The sequence below is a fragment of the Paramormyrops kingsleyae genome, chromosome 22, assembly GCF_048594095.1.
Source record: "Paramormyrops kingsleyae isolate MSU_618 chromosome 22, PKINGS_0.4, whole genome shotgun sequence".
In the NCBI taxonomy this organism is placed as follows: domain Eukaryota; kingdom Metazoa; phylum Chordata; class Actinopteri; order Osteoglossiformes; family Mormyridae; genus Paramormyrops; species Paramormyrops kingsleyae.
In genome coordinates, this window is record NC_132818.1 from 22193851 (window position 1) to 22209656 (window position 15806).

At 41.9% G+C, this 15806-nt stretch overlaps 2 protein-coding genes across 8 annotated transcripts; both read left to right on the forward strand.

The window, feature by feature from the left end:
* The first annotated feature begins 328 nt into the window (after positions 1-328).
* LOC111856729 (uncharacterized) lies at positions 329-11972 on the forward strand. Of its 7 annotated transcripts, none has more exons than XM_023836916.2 (8): positions 329-450; positions 2071-2116; positions 2379-2509; positions 4046-4155; positions 7152-7264; positions 8106-8231; positions 9042-9215; positions 10781-11972. In XM_023836916.2, the coding sequence occupies exons 2-8, from the start codon at positions 2096-2098 to the stop codon at positions 10901-10903; spliced, it is 798 nt and encodes a 265-aa protein (XP_023692684.1). In that variant the 5' UTR covers positions 329-450; positions 2071-2095; the 3' UTR covers positions 10904-11972. The 7 variants fall into 7 exon arrangements, with proteins under 7 accessions (XP_023692684.1, XP_023692682.1, XP_023692685.1 ...); XM_023836914.2 differs by lacking the exon at positions 329-450 and adding an exon at positions 567-684; XM_023836917.2 differs by lacking the exon at positions 329-450 and adding an exon at positions 567-684 and having other exon boundaries at positions 8106-8201.
* A 556-nt stretch (positions 11973-12528) lies between these two features.
* On the forward strand, positions 12529-14776 carry LOC111856752 (histone H3.3A). The gene is made up of 4 exons (XM_023836961.2): positions 12529-12685; positions 13386-13520; positions 13680-13833; positions 13922-14776. The coding sequence occupies exons 2-4, from the start codon at positions 13393-13395 to the stop codon at positions 14048-14050; spliced, it is 411 nt and encodes a 136-aa protein (XP_023692729.1). The 5' UTR covers positions 12529-12685; positions 13386-13392; the 3' UTR covers positions 14051-14776.
* Positions 14777-15806: the final 1030 nt, after the last annotated feature.

The window sequence follows — 15806 nt, forward strand, 5'->3', positions numbered from 1 at the left end:
ATTACTTTACAACACAATGACAACACAATAGACAATGGCTACACAAAGCTATTGACATTAATTACAAGCTGGCAACGGTCCAACACGTCGCGTTGTCTGCCGGATACCGTCAGTATTCTCCAGAAACTGTAGTGATAATATTCAAATATATTTAGCATTTATTTGAATTTAAAGAGAAACAAGTATTTTTATTTGTGTCGACATATTTCCTTAGTGTAAAATACCGTAAAATCCCGCAGCATTGATTTCACATTTAGTTGTTTTAGCAGCACACAATATATACTGGTTTCGTTCGTCGCTTTCAAAGAATTGGCCCAAAACCTGACTCACCTTTTGAGCTCCTCACATTTGACTAACAGATTTGACTCGCCAGCTTTGAATATCTTTGAATATCTTTTGTTAGTCCTGCAATGCTACAGCTAATAGCCGTCATGGTTTTGTCGGGCTAAGGTAACTAAATATGCCTTCAACGAATAAAGCAAAGGTATCTTTTGTGCGTAACTCAAGGAACCATAAAAAGAGAAGTGTTGAGAAGTGTGTCGATGCTGCCGTCTAGCGGTAACAAATGTATAGACACTTCAAGTTTGTCACGGAGGCTCCCGGGAAATTGCGCAAACAAACCTTGATCAGCAGCACACCTTTGCACTGGCTGAAAGTCTAATCCCCTGTTGCTGGGCCTCGTAGGCAAGTCTTTTCTGATACTTGATGTATTTTATTAAGGCTTATTTAATGCACTACCTAGGCTTACTTAGGGTATAGCAAACCACGTGTTGTTTTAGACTCTGGCCTACAGCATTCCTCGTCTTTTCTTCCTCGTTTTATATCGCAGTGTCGCCACGGAGCACCGAGGACACAAAATGTCACAATGACCGACTGAAACAGATGCATTAGTTCATTTACGTAGCAAGACAGGTTTTCAATGGAATAAAAGCAAGAAGCTTTAGATGTGATAGAGGGCAGGCAACGCTGGGAACGAGAGAAGTAGCCACCGTGTGAAAGAACACAGCACGAAGCACCACCGTTAAGTTAAGCTTCCGAGTAATTAGGAGAGGTGCTTTTAATGTCAGATGGTCGTGACCCTCCGCTTCCCGGCCTGAGCAGTTGCAGCGCCGTGGGGAGGCTGCGGGGGCAGAAGAGGTCGGCCTAAGTAGGTGCAGGCAGCAGAGAAAACTACGGTTAAATAAAAAAACTAAACACTACAATTTTAATAGATTTTTTATTTTATTCTTATTTTAAACACCTTTCTGACACAACCATAAGTAGGAGAACAAACGTCAACCGATAATTGACGAAAAGCATCTTACTAACGGACACGCCGTGACACTCCTGCTGAAATACTACAGTTACGTAAAATCCACATATCACATGTTTTAATGATATATTTGCTATGGGCGATAAAATAATCTAATTTCATCGAATAACATTTCGTTTATAATAACCTATAATTGCTAATTCTAATGACCTAACGATTGATTGCACGAATTGTGGTTGTACATGTTACAATTTACAAAACAATATTAAAAACACTAAAATGATGACAACATTAATAGTTTTAGCCGATTATAACGAACCGGGCGACTCGGCATTAAAAGCACATTTTTAGGCCAAGTGCCGTTGAATAGCACAGGTAGATCCGTGACATTTTTTTATTTATTCAGTAAGCAAAAGCACATTTTTCAGATGTAGCTACAGCTGGCTTATCGTTCTCATGCACGGGTCCACTTATCGTTAGTGGTCTGGGAACAGACGGACCATTTCCTCTCACGACTCGAATGTTTAAGATCTGTCAACCAACCGACCTAGCACCAACATATAACGAATAAGGGACCTCTTATCTCCCCAGTAATGTCAAAGTATTAGGAAAGCCACGACTAAGTAAATAAAGTGCAGTGTAATATTTTATATGTCAATTTGCAACATAGCCTATAATTTGTTAAATGTCAATCAAAATACTGTAGAACGCCAGAGTCGTACAATCCTATATTCGAGATAAGCTCTTTTCTTTAGCAGCATGAAAAATATGTCTGTCTCCATGAACACCAATCCTTCCACCAAAATTTCCACCCTCAGAGTTCACATGGGCGAGCACAGGTAGATGGAGTGGAATTATACAAATGTAAGTAAATATATATTATTTCCTCCATTTTCACATATCAGTCCATCTGACTATCTATCTATCTATCTATCTATTTTACAATATATCAATATATATTGTCAATATATTTCAACACATGGTTGACACTTGTAGCATCACGTTTATTTATCTTAGTGGCAAAAGCCGATATGCGCTCACGTTCTATGATGAGTCGTAGTGTGTCACTGAAAGCATCGACTATATGATCATTATCTATTAGTTTTCTGTTTTGATGTCTGAGCAGCTCCGCACAGTCCCGCTGTTGCTGGAGCAGTTATCTGAGACAGCGGCAATCTGGGTGAAGAAGCGGAGAAAAAGCGGCCGCACGGGGAGCTCCTCCGCACGAGGAACTCCTCCGCATCTCCAAGACAACCGGTGAGTCTCGTGCTGGAATGCGCTACCCCACACGTTCCTGGCCCTTTCTGTCATAATGCATGCGTGTCCTGCCTCGTTCACCAGCATACCGTAAAAAATAAAGCAGGTTAAAGACATACAAAGCTACGTAGCGGTACCATTTGGTCAAGCAAATGCGTTTTATTTGTTTACAGTACTTAATCGACAGTGATAGCAAAACAACTGGTGGGGGTCTCATGTCTAAACAAACATCACACCGCCTTATCTGTATTAGTAACAGGAATGCTGTGTTAAAATAACGTCCCCCCAATATTTTGACATAACTAATTAATATCTCGTCAGGACAGTTGATTATTGCTGTTAAGTTCTGATCTCTGGTAAAACGATATGATCAGTGGAGTATTAAGGAGGTTAACTTTAGAAACTTCTGTTTAGTTAACTGGAATGGAAAGTTTGCCATTTTGTAGCCCGATCGATTCACAGGCTTATTTTGAATATTACCGTAGCCGACTTAAAAGACTGCATTATGTGACGTAAAATAACGTTTGTAGCTCAGAAAAAGGTGTGTTGTGTACGTGCCAGTCACGGTGCGCTGCTGGGGCTCCGTCACGGGATTGGACGAGCGCAGCCTTTAATTAACTAAGGTCTGCCGGACCCGTGGTCCGGCTCTCAGATGCAGCGAGAGCTCAGGACAAGTAACGGGATCACCGGACATGTCACGGACGGAACGTTCTCTGCTTTTTCATAAAGTCCTAAAGTCGATCATAAAGTGAAATGCTCACCCCAGCTACACCGACCGCTTCGGCCCCACCGCTAACAACGGACAGTCTTACAGTCATCGTGGCTTCCAGTAAGTTTACGCGTTTTTCTGTTAATTTCACAAGTCAGTCGCAATTCATAATATGCATTTTATATTGCGCTAAGTTTAACCATACCCACTTAACAAGGTTTAGATAAATTCACATTAAGTAAATTATAATTATTACATCAACGAAACATAGACTTTAAACAAACAGCGTACATCCATTCACCATTATTAACAGATTAGTGGTCAGTGTCTTGGGTGACAAGTGCAGTCTGATAGTTTAATAACGAAATCAAATTCACTTTCGGACAACATAATGGGCACAAAGTATGTGGAATTTCATGGAAAAAATATGACACGTTTCCGTTTACCTTGCACCAAATATATTAATATAATTCTAGCCTAACTTCATTCTGCTTACGATACGTAACAACGAAATCATTGTTTTCAGGAACACGTCGGCTTTGACCCGAAGTATATTTAAATATGAGTGTTATACTGACTGATTGTCTCAGCTGCCATTTAGTTTTATTAGAAACAAAAACAGCAACGGTTTTGCAAATCTGAGCATCATGACTGAACAGGGAATTCTGTGGAGAATCAAACTCCAGATCTTAGAAAACAGGCGTCACAAAACCCTTAGCAGTGTTTGAGTCTAATGTGAAGGCATTTATATGACAGTTGTCTCATTCATGCGTAGCTCATATAATGAGTAACTCGTTCCCTCTGTCCCCGTCTCCTTCCCCATTCAGTCTGTTCTTTAGTATTTCTACTGGTGGTCTTGATGCTGTTGGCCATCCTTTATCGCAGAGATCCGCTTTGCTGCAAAGCCAGGCACTTTCCGGAGACCCAGCCGTACCCGGTAAGTCTATGCATGAAACTGTAACGGGGAGCTGCGCCGCGGTGCGCCTGCGTGACGAGGCGGAAACCGGTTATCGCGAGGGAGGGGGAGAACGGCAGAACGAAAATGAGCAGCGCGCAGGTTGACGGTCCTTCTCCACACTCCGCTCCCGGTGTTCTGGGCAATTCGGTTTCCCTATGTTTCCCCTGTCGCGCGCTGATTTGTACACGGTTTCGCTGTTGTTTTAATGTCTTTTTACGAAGCTCTTGAGGTAAACAAGTCATATATTTTAAAACATCACATGACTTTTCGATGTTTTTTGTTTTTACAGATAATACATGAAAGTATTTAATTGCTGGATAGAGATATTTCTTAATGAAAACGGTATAGTATTGCTTATAAGACTATATTATGCGTGACGGTCTACTGTATTCACATGTAATAATATACCTGAGTGATTTTCAGACATCACATACATATTTGCCTAAATATTAGGAGAAACTATTTCCTGACATCCAGGATATTTGGTTCCCTCCTGTTAAAACAGGTATACAGCAACTCTGGGCCTCGGTACTAATAGCAATACAGTATTCACATGTAATAATGTACCTGAGTGATTTTCAGACATTTCACATACCTCTTTGCTTTAATATTAGGGGAAACATTATTTCCTGATAGACAGGGGAAACATAGGGAAACCGAATTGCCCGGAACACCGGATCGGCGTGGCGAGCACCGAGGGCCCTCAGAAGTCGCAGGACATTCAGAAATGCACTAATCCCTGGTAGCCGTTGCTCGTTTGCCGATTAATAAAAACTGAATAATAATAATAATATAATGACAGCAACATAAGGACGGGAGGATGTGCTTGCAGAGGGAGGGCTGGGAGACATGCAAGGCAGATATGTGAAACTCTCCGAACGAGTAAGGCTGTAAGATGCGTATTCATTTGCATCAAGCTCCACTTTTAATAACAGTTCATGCTGTTTTGATAATAAAGTAATGGAAACCACTAAAATGTGCTGAGTAAGTCCTTACCTTTTGTACTGTTAGTGGGGGGCGGTCAGCAAACTATGTTTATTATGTATCTAACAAAAGATTCCAGGTCCAGGAAGTGGCACAGGAAATGTCAGCGAAAGGAGCTGAAAGTATCACTAGCAGGTCATGTCACACTTCCACTTTATTTTTACAGTATAATTTCCTGTCATTTATAACCAGCAGCAGCATGTATTTTTCTTTTTAAACTATTGCACTTTAAATCGATTACATTGCTGGTACCTTGGGCTGGTACCTTGGGCTGGTAGTTGATACCTCTACCAACGACTTTTGGTATCTTCCCATTGATATTTGTCACCTTCTGCTACTATTTTCTGAACATTTGGCAGAGAGCTCAAATCCTGCAATAGACCCCTGTTGAGATATGACTTCAGGTTTGAGTTTGTTTGGTGTACCGTCCAACAGAATGATGTCTGTGCGAGTCGCTGTAGAAAAATAATTGAGAATAAGTCACAACAGGTTAAATGGCAGACAGGAAGTCAAGGCCAGCAGTGCACATGGTGCAGAACCTAATTTCATCTCTCTTGGGGGGGGAAATGGGGTGAGGGCAGGAACGGGGAACGCCAGGGCATCTAGTGCAGTGTTTCCCAACCCGATCCTCGGTCCGGGGTTCCCAACCCCCTGCCAGTCCACATTTTTGCTCCCTCCCAACTCCCTGTCAGACAGTCCACATTTTTGTCCCCTTCCAGGCCCCTACCGGAGCAAAACCGCGAACGGTCTGGGGGTCCCCATGGACCGGGTTGGAAAACACTGATCTACTGAAAACTCGCGAGTTGGCAGAAAGGTTGTTCCCAACTCCTCAAAGTGACTTAGCACCGTATACAAAGTACATGTAAGGTTCACCTTTCATCTCTTTGGTGTTTTTGTGCCACAGTTTTGCGTTTGGATTTGCATAACTTACCATAATCTTGAGTAAGCTGTGTTAAATAACAATTAAAAAAGCTTATGGCAGGGAGGCTGTGATTGAGTTGGGGATGGCAGGAGGCCCCAGCTAGAAAATTTATCAAGCGAAGGGAGATGATTACGTGGTCCGGATGACATATTTCAGTTCAGAGACCGCCAGTTGAATTCCTGTGATGTAGTTGGTAGATTTACCTGTATGTGAATAGCACTCAGAGGTGGAAAGCTTAGGTGTAGAAACTACAAATCCAGACCAAGGTTTTGGTCCAACCAACCAGTTGAGTACTCTGTGTCTGTGACTCTTTATGCTCAACTAATTGGTTCAAAGAAAAACCTGGTCTGGATTTGTACTTTCTGGATGTAAACTTTCTACCCCTGATGAAAATTACACAGAACAGTTTAGGGGGATGGTGGTATATTTTCAGGGGGATAGATTTTCTAATCTTTTTTCCTATGGGTGGTGGCACCCAGGTGTGCTTCATGACAACTCCCTGTGTTCATTTGAAGTCAAGTCTGTGATAAAGTGTTTTTGAGAAAACATTGTTAAATGTACATTTTTATGTGCTGTTCTTGATGGCTGTTACATGAATAGCTTCATACTGCTGCAGAAAGGACAATGGTCACATTTATTTGAGGTCACAGCACGGAAAAAGACTTGCCATTAAAAGGAGGTCTTCCCTGATTTAAATTCGGATTTTACACGGTCGCGCTTTTCAACATAGAGGGACTTTCTCAGAGACAAAAGGACGCGTCTCTTTTCTGAAGCCTTATCTGCCTCTTGAAAGTGTGAGTGGGGAGGGAAGCTGACCTTTGACACTCCTCTCCGGCGTGCCCGTATCACATGCTGGGGGTGTCGCAGGGGTTAAAGTTCACAGGAGTGACGTCACAGTCCGGGCAGGCATTGTTACCAGCAGAAATCTCCGGCAGTCGCATTAGCTGTTGTTTGACCTACATTACCAATAACTTAATTGCAGGTGATACTATTAACAAAGGTTAATAAATGAGTCCGCTATCCTCAGGATTAAAAATGATGGGTTGGCTGACGGACAGCTTTATGGCAGAGGCCTGTTTGGAGCTGTCACATGCCGGGATGTACTCGTTAAGAACTACCTACTGCTGTCAGGGGACAAGTCAATGGATCATATTGTCGCCTGCTTCAGGGACCCCCCACCAGGTCAGGAAGACACTGCCTTTGTAATTGTGCACAAAGGCCTCATTTACACTCAGTGCCATCACTTTGTTTAATAGCTGGGCTCCAAGGAATTTCACAGGCGCATACAGTGAGATTGTTTAATCTTGTTTGGGGAGCGAGTCAAGGGAGGGAATGGAAGGTGGCGCTCGAGAGCTGTAAGAAAAGGCTGATTGAATGAAAGATTTTGTTTTCCATTCTTTACCAATAACACTGCAGTGGACAAAAAATGTGAATGAGGAAATAGTCCTGCTACAAAAGAGATCTCCTTTAAAATCAGCTTTGAGTGTCTTATATACTAATAAACATTCCGAAGATTGTGAACAGACATCGCACATTTCCTTTAGGTTAAAAAATGTGTAGGATAGGTTAAGAGGAATGTAAAAACACACAGAAAAATTATGCTCAGATATTTCACAGAGCAGGCTCTGACCTCGACATAGCAGAAGTTGGTAGCGTAGTTCCCAATATATTTAGTAAAGGCTTTCACCTAAACCGAGGTACGACCAAAAGCAGGGATAGACAGTCGGCGGAGTGATTGCAGTTGGGGAACTTACTCAAGGGCCCAACAAAAACTGAAACCACTTAGCAGATTCTGGGATTTGAACTGGTGATTTTACAAATATGGCTGTTTGACCTGTTGAAGCACACGCTCCCCACTGTAAAGCCACACGTTTCCAGCTCTAACTTGCCTATGCTATTTTAGTGCTTTATTGGAATATTGAACAGCATAAAATGTAGGGATTGTGCCACATTAAGATAATGACATACATATGTAAATATCTGCTTACCGAATATATTAATGATAATTAAAACCCATCCACAGGACGCACCACCTCAGTATTACAGCAGCAGGCAGACCTTAGTGGCTTCACCTTATCAGGAGCAGCCAGTGGAGACGGCCCACGACCGCAGTGCCCAGGTGGGTGCCAGCCACGACCGCAGTGCCCAGGTGGGTGCCAGCCAGAACAGCGCATCGTGATTTCACTCTGCGGACACGTGGCTGATTTAGTGCAGAGAAAAGTCGAGTGCGGCATGGGATATGCAGCTGGCTAGCCTGTAGAGTGTAGCAAAGTGAATGAGAACTGAAACAGTAGTGTGCTGGATCAAGACCCACAAAGGGGCCTGCTGTTGTACATTAGAATGAAGCACTTGATCTGAGTTACTTCCATTAAAATGACATTTACTACTCACTAGGGGGATTTCCTAAAAGACTTGACCATAAAGGGATGCAAACCCTTAGTGTTCTGATCCAAAGTCAGACACCTTCTCCATTTGGCCACATATGCTTCTTGCAGTTCAACAGCCATTAAACACTGAATTTATTTATATATCGATAGGAATGAAAACTAAACAAAGCAATAATTTCAATAGTGTCTTTGGCAGCCACTTTTACCCAAAGCAAAGAGATTTTTGTAAAAGCAGGGTTAGGGTCTCCGGAACAACTTTGGGTTAAAATGGTAAAAATCACCGTGTCCTCTGGGGGATTCAAACCACAACCATCCACTCACATCTGATCCCACTAATAGCATAACACTATGCTATGCTAAAATTCCACACTAGATGGTTCAGTATGCAATATGTAGCATAAAAGGGAGTTTTTACTTGGGAGATGGTGAGTGTGTTCATACTGTTCTCTTTGTTGGTTAAAATGTCTGTATTTGGGACCATCTTGCATGGGTGCGTCTCTGATCTGCTCTCTTGTCTGATCTGCACATGCGTCCTGCCACTGCCCCTCTCTGACGACCCCGTGTCCCCGCAGCGCCCGGAGCACCTCTTCATGGTGGGGCTGCCCAACACCTACCGCCTGCCGTCCCTGGAGCTGCCTCTGCCGCGGCTGCCCTCCTACGAGAGCGTGCGTAAGCGGGACCGCCAGCGCTACATCCACATGCTGATCGCCCACCGCTTCGGCCTGTACGGCTCCACCCTGACGGAGGTACGGACTCGTCTCCGGCTGTTGGGGGCAGAAATCAGCCTGGACTCTCTACCCGAATGTGTCGGTCTTCTCTCAAGCAGGAGTTAAAGGAAGCTGCGTATTGATTAAGGAACCAGAGCATGTATCAAACGGTTATAGACTGACTGTACCCATCAAATGATCCGATACAGTGTAAAATATATATAGCATATATATTTAACGAGAGTTAGAATGGGTGTTTATTTATGCAGACTGTCCCGGGCAGGACTTACGGTGACTCGCACATACGATTAAAGTTTTTAAATAATCATAAATTAAGTAAAAGCATGCGATGATAAGTTTCAGGCTTCCGTACACCTGGCAGCGCTCCGCTACTAGAGCGACCATCCCAGCCACACACGCACGTCTCAGTCTTATCCTCACACCTAAACTGCGATTATCCTATTCTGACATGTAGATTTCAGTGTATGACCTGTCTGTCAAAATGGACCCCAGTCGTAAGTTGGGTACAGTCTGTGTTTGTAAGTTGTATATATACTCAAATATATAATAAAAACACAGTATGCATAAATAAATATATTTAAGTAATCAAGATTCTAGCAGTTTATGTGTGGCGCCCATGCGATGACATTTTTAGTTTGCTTACTCCTCCGCATGTTGCTAAAATGAAATGAAATACAGTAACATAGTAGATAAGGATATAAAACATACAGATCCAGCATCGATGAAAATATTAAAGAGAAAAAGCAAGCAATCTAATTCACAATAAAATCACAACCAAATGAACCCATGACCTGGATCAGCACAAGATAGATGGGTGGATGGATGGATGGATGGATGGATTGATGGATAGATAGATAGATGGATGGATGGATGGATCTCTCTCGGTGTGGCTGCTGTGGAGTGATTTGTGTGAGAACTGCGTCCTTCGCAGTGGATCGAAAGCGAATGAGCGGACTAAAGGTAATGGACTATTTTCTCCAAACTGTCTCTCCTTTCAATGACTCGGCAAACAAACGTGTCTTTTGGCTCCTGTCCAGCCCCCCCTCAGATAGTCGTGGGGGGGGGGGGCAGCTGAAATAAAACAGCCTTAGAGGCTCAAAGCATGTACTGTGTTTTTACTGTTTTGGGAATGAGGGGCAATAAAAGATAACAGGTCAGCGTATGGACAGGAATATGAATGAGGTAATTTCAGGCTCTGTTGATGACAGTGCATCATTCATGGTGTGAAAATTACTGTCTGTGCATCGTGTAAAATGGGAGTCCCCTCAACTCGCTGTCAAGGACATGTTTGATAGAGATGTAACTTAGTGTTCATGCGGAATGATGATATGGGTGTGATGGAACTGTGACGGTCACAATACGCGATTTAGAAAACACGGAAGGTAAAGACGGCTGCAGTACCAACAGCTTTTTAAAGATGCGTGTTGCCAGAACCACAGACAAAAAACATCAAATACGTAGCTATTGATCCTATGAATGTTGACACTCGGATTCAACGATGATTGAAAAGGAAACTTTTACTTTTGTTTTGGAGTTCCCTTAAAAACACCAGAACATTAATATATTTTTTGTGTTTTCTACAGCCTCCTCCAACTTATGAGGAGTCCATCCGTCAGTCTGTGGAGGTCAACTGGGAGAATCTGGAGCCTCCTGTGCACTCGCATCTGGACAGGGACGCTACCACATCCTCACAGTCTGTCCCTTAGGCACCACTAATCGAGCGCGAGGGCTCTCTACTGCCCTCTGCTGTAGAAGTACGAGTAGCACAGCCGCTGGAAAAAATATACCTTCAAACTGATTACGCTAACATGCAAGTGTGCGAGGTGGTACATTAACAGCTGGATTTTTCACTGGTGCCAAGATCAGTTCTGATGAACTAAAGGAATCGTCAACATTACTGCCAAGAGGTGCTTAAATGCGAAAGCCACTTTGAGACTTTTCATATTTGAATATTTATCAATTGACAGGGAAAAAGGACTTGTTTCCCCTTACACAAATGGGCTAAAATAAGAGTTTTACTGGCCCGCGATGGCATTAAGGTGTTTCAGTACTTGTGTTGTTCCTCGATGGAAGAGAGTCGAGAAGTAATAAGGTAAACGGTGAGACGGCATGAGCAGGAATACTAGGAAGATATATTTCCAACCATATTTAAAGCTTTTTATTCCTATTTTTTCCTGAAGGCAGAACAACAGAATGGTTTTTGAAATGTCGGATGCAGTACAATTATTTTTATAGTGAAGACATTGGACAAGTGGGTATAGAAAATGGATGTATGGATAGATGATTGGATGGATGGATGGGTACACTCGGAAAAACGGGTAAAAATTTGTACCTTTGCTTGTACCCTCAAGGGTCTGCCAATTGTACCCTGTGCTGTAGGTAAACGTACCTTTTTGGACTCCGATGAACATTTCTATACCGTTGATGGTACATTAATGCTGTTTGTACTTTTGGGATGTTCCTCAGAGTCATTTTCTGTATATTAAAAGGTATAATTACAAGGGTACAGCCTCAGTTGCAAAGGTACATATTTTACTTTTTTTCTGAGAGTGTATAAGAGCAACGTAGAAAATCTTGAACCAATGACATTCCCTTTTATTTTCAATGAGATTGCTTTTTGGAATAGTTTTTAAAGTAAAAATCAGCATTTTTATTATATATTGTGTTTGTGTGAACTCATGTGTTTGTTGATATTTTTATTAATTACTAAGGGACAACTTGTTAAACCAAGTACATTTTCTATTGTTTTAATAAAATGTATTCTAAAAAAATGTATCAATTTTTATATATGTTATTTCTGTCATTGCATCATTTTTAAAGGTTACTTTGAGGCTAATAAGAAAAGTATTATAAATCAACAAAGAAGGAGAAAGTAATGAGACGAATTATAAACCACTAAGAGATATAATGGTGAGGTTTGTGATATTTCATAGTATGTTTTGTATAGGTTAATTTGATGGACCGAAGGGGGAACCTAAAAGCGTCTTAGCTTTTGTGCCATATTGGATTTTTGCACGATATACAAACTGAACAAATAAATTCACATAAATACAAATATTTCTGCTAAATTTTGTGTGTGGAGAACCTTTGCTCTTGCATCTTTCATAGAAAGGAGACTGAAGAGAATCACTCATCTGCAGAAAGAACATTTCAAAGAAAAACATTTGGTGTTATCTATTATCAAACTGTACAAAATATTTGCTTTCGCCGAAATTGTATTTGTGCATGCAATATGTCCCCATACATTGCATTACATTTCCAAGAAAGTTAGATTATTAGAAATTTGCATTTGAAATGAAGTAATCGCACTCCGGATCAATAGGTGGCAGTATTTTAAAAGAATAGGATTCCAAGCGCAACAGAACGACCGAAGAAGAAGCTGCAGGCCTCGGTACGAGCCGCGGCTGAGTGGGCGGGTTCGCTTTTGTTATTACTACGCGCGTCATTTTCTTACGGACAACGACAGATTACAGAAACCAACTTCTGCGGTAAGTCTGTTTTCGAATCGCCTATTTTCCTATTTTTTAGCGGGCGAGCGCATGCCGGGTAACTTCTGAAACTATTATGCCGTCGCTTTGATTTTTCAGCAGGGAATTAGTTCGTCGACTGCTGGGCGAAATTTAACGACATTTTGGCGATGTGAACAGACTGCCGCCGATTTCACAGTTTAGTGGATGGATTCGTCACCTAACTGATGTCAATCACATATTTTGCCCTCATAGTGTTACTGAAACACCGAAAAGAATTTATCTCCAGTGAACAACTCGTTGTTTGACCTTAGTGTTATCTAGATGGTCGTGTTATTTTTAACAAGTTGGAATTGGTAGCGGAAGTGAAAGCGGCGAGGCCTAACTAACATGGTGGACGCCTGCATCCTTGTGTTTTGTTGTTTTTGCCCCAAGTAATCGCGCACGGCTTTAATGGTCATGCGCAGTGTGAAATCTGGAGTAAAGTATTCTCTTTGTAGTGTAAATACTCCCATCCAGGGGAGATGATCATCTCAGCTGATGTAATTTGGACAAAGATTTTGAACGGGAGCCAAATGTTTTGTCGACGGATCGCAGTTTCAACATCTGTTTTTCTAGGCAAAAGCAAGTGAATCACAAAAACATCTCCGTTATGTTGTAGTTTTACATTTTCCCCTTCTTTAACGTGTTTCTACATCGTATTAAATTTATATTTTGTTAGGTGAGAAATGGCCCGTACCAAGCAAACCGCTCGTAAATCCACTGGTGGGAAAGCCCCGAGGAAGCAGCTGGCCACCAAAGCTGCGAGGAAGAGCGCGCCCTCTACCGGCGGCGTGAAGAAGCCCCATCGTTACAGGTGCGTATGGACGCTTTCGTTTCCAGCAACCAATCTCTGTTCACTGAAAACTGAGGGGATGAATTAAAGTTTTTTTTAATAATTGAAAAGTAATAAAGTTCTTATTTTTCTTATTATTTTACAATCACTAAAAACAACTACTACAATCTACTGCTGCAGGCCTGGTACTGTAGCGCTGAGAGAGATCAGGCGCTACCAGAAGTCCACAGAGCTGCTGATCCGTAAGCTGCCGTTTCAGCGGCTGGTGAGAGAGATCGCCCAGGACTTCAAAACTGACCTTCGCTTCCAGAGCGCTGCCATTGGGGCCTTGCAGGTACGCACCGGGGCACTTCGGGGACTGACACTTGGCACGCTGTTCCACTTCTGGATTTTGCGCCTGACTCTGAAATTTCTTTATTTAGGAGGCCAGCGAGGCGTACCTGGTGGGTCTCTTTGAGGACACCAACCTGTGTGCCATCCATGCCAAGAGAGTTACCATCATGCCCAAGGATATTCAGCTGGCCCGCAGGATAAGAGGAGAGAGAGCTTAAAGCACACTGTCGAGGGATAACCAAATATGTGCAACTTTTTTCCTGCTTATTACTATATACTTCTGTTTTTATTATTTTTTGTTTTTTTGTGTTAACTGTAGTCTTGTCATTTCACAATGAACTTGGAGATGCAAGACCAGAAAGCACATATGTCCTGTAATGAGCTGGTCATTTTTTCCTTTGCATTGAGCACTAAGCCCAGGGCACTAAGCTGGCCAGCTCGTTGCCTTGTGTTCAGCTCTTTGCATGCATCAAGGTGGTGGTTTTAATTTTTGTGATTAACCCCCCCCCCCCCCCCCCTCAAACCTCAGTTTACAGCCTGGATGGGGATTACAAAGCCCACAAAGTAGTTCCTTGAAATGTGCAACACCTCCTCACCCCTGTAGCAGGTGCTGTGGCACAGGTGAGGTAAAGGGCTTGCTCCAGAAACTGGTGTTTCTCTCCCGTACCACCCGATGGTGCTGTGGTCCTTCTTGCCAATCCAGTCTTGCAATAATCCCATCTTTGATTCTCTCCTGCCCTGCATCATCTGCTCTTCCTGGGCTGTTAAACTGGGTTTCTCATCTTTTGTCAGATTGTAATTGTCGTGAAACAGTACAAGACATTTGGGTATTTGGTGTAGCTGGGTTTTTTTTTTTAAGGTTTTTATTCCAGTGTAAACTTCGGCAGCTAAAATTTTACTGATGTTCTTGTCAGTCTTTGTATTAAAGTACATTGAGTAACCCACCTTCATCTCAGTCTTTGTGCGAATTTGAGTGTCTGAGTATTTCACATTTTTCGATTAGATCCAAGAGAGACAAATATCACATGCTTACATCCTTCCATTTTTATCTTCGACCAGAATCTGAACCGCCGATATACACCAAACTCTCCATAAAAGTACACATCATTTACATCATTGTTCACATCATTTACATTTTTTTTTCTGTACTTGATGTACACGACCAGTCAAAAGTTTCTGCACACCACAGGTTTTTAGCACTTTTACAGTTATTTCCTAAATTGCAGATTTTTTTTTGTTAAGCACTGGAAAGTTTTGATCAACTATAAAATATAAGTCAAATAAAACAAGTTTCCTTTATAACATGGAAAGTAACAGTGCATGTCTGACATCCTGTTAACTGGTTGTGTGATGATGGCATAGTCAAATGCTAGGCTGTCCTTTAAATGCCCTAGTTAACGGTTTCATTCCATGAAACGGCAGTATTTACGTAATGTCCCTTGTACAAAGAATGCCTCGAATTTTCTCTGCTGTTATAACTGCTGCAGCAGTTTACTTTGATAAATCAACGATATGACATTTTCTTTCTAATAAAGATACTCAAATGAATGGTGAACATAAATTGTAAATGTATTTGTTAGCAATGAATATTGAATGCATTTATAGTAAATATTAAGTGAGCAACATGCAATTGTAGAAAATCTATGTTCAAAAACATGTAACTGAGCTACAACAGACAGAACAGCTCATTCATAAGAACCTTAAAGGTCAAATACAGTTGAACGCCTTTTTACGAATAAAACACGAAGTTCGCCGTCATTTGTCGTTCAGTGACATCAGCTTCTATTTCTAATTGGACTCTTATCTGTGGTAATTCTACGATGTCGGTCCGACGGAGGCTTAAGCGGAAAAACCACGTGACTGCAGCATGACCCACTTTTCCTAATACATGCAAGAGCAACTTGTTTTAAAAACAGTTTTTTTTGCTAATATGGCCATACATCTCAATATTTAAGCTTTTAGATTTTTGACTCC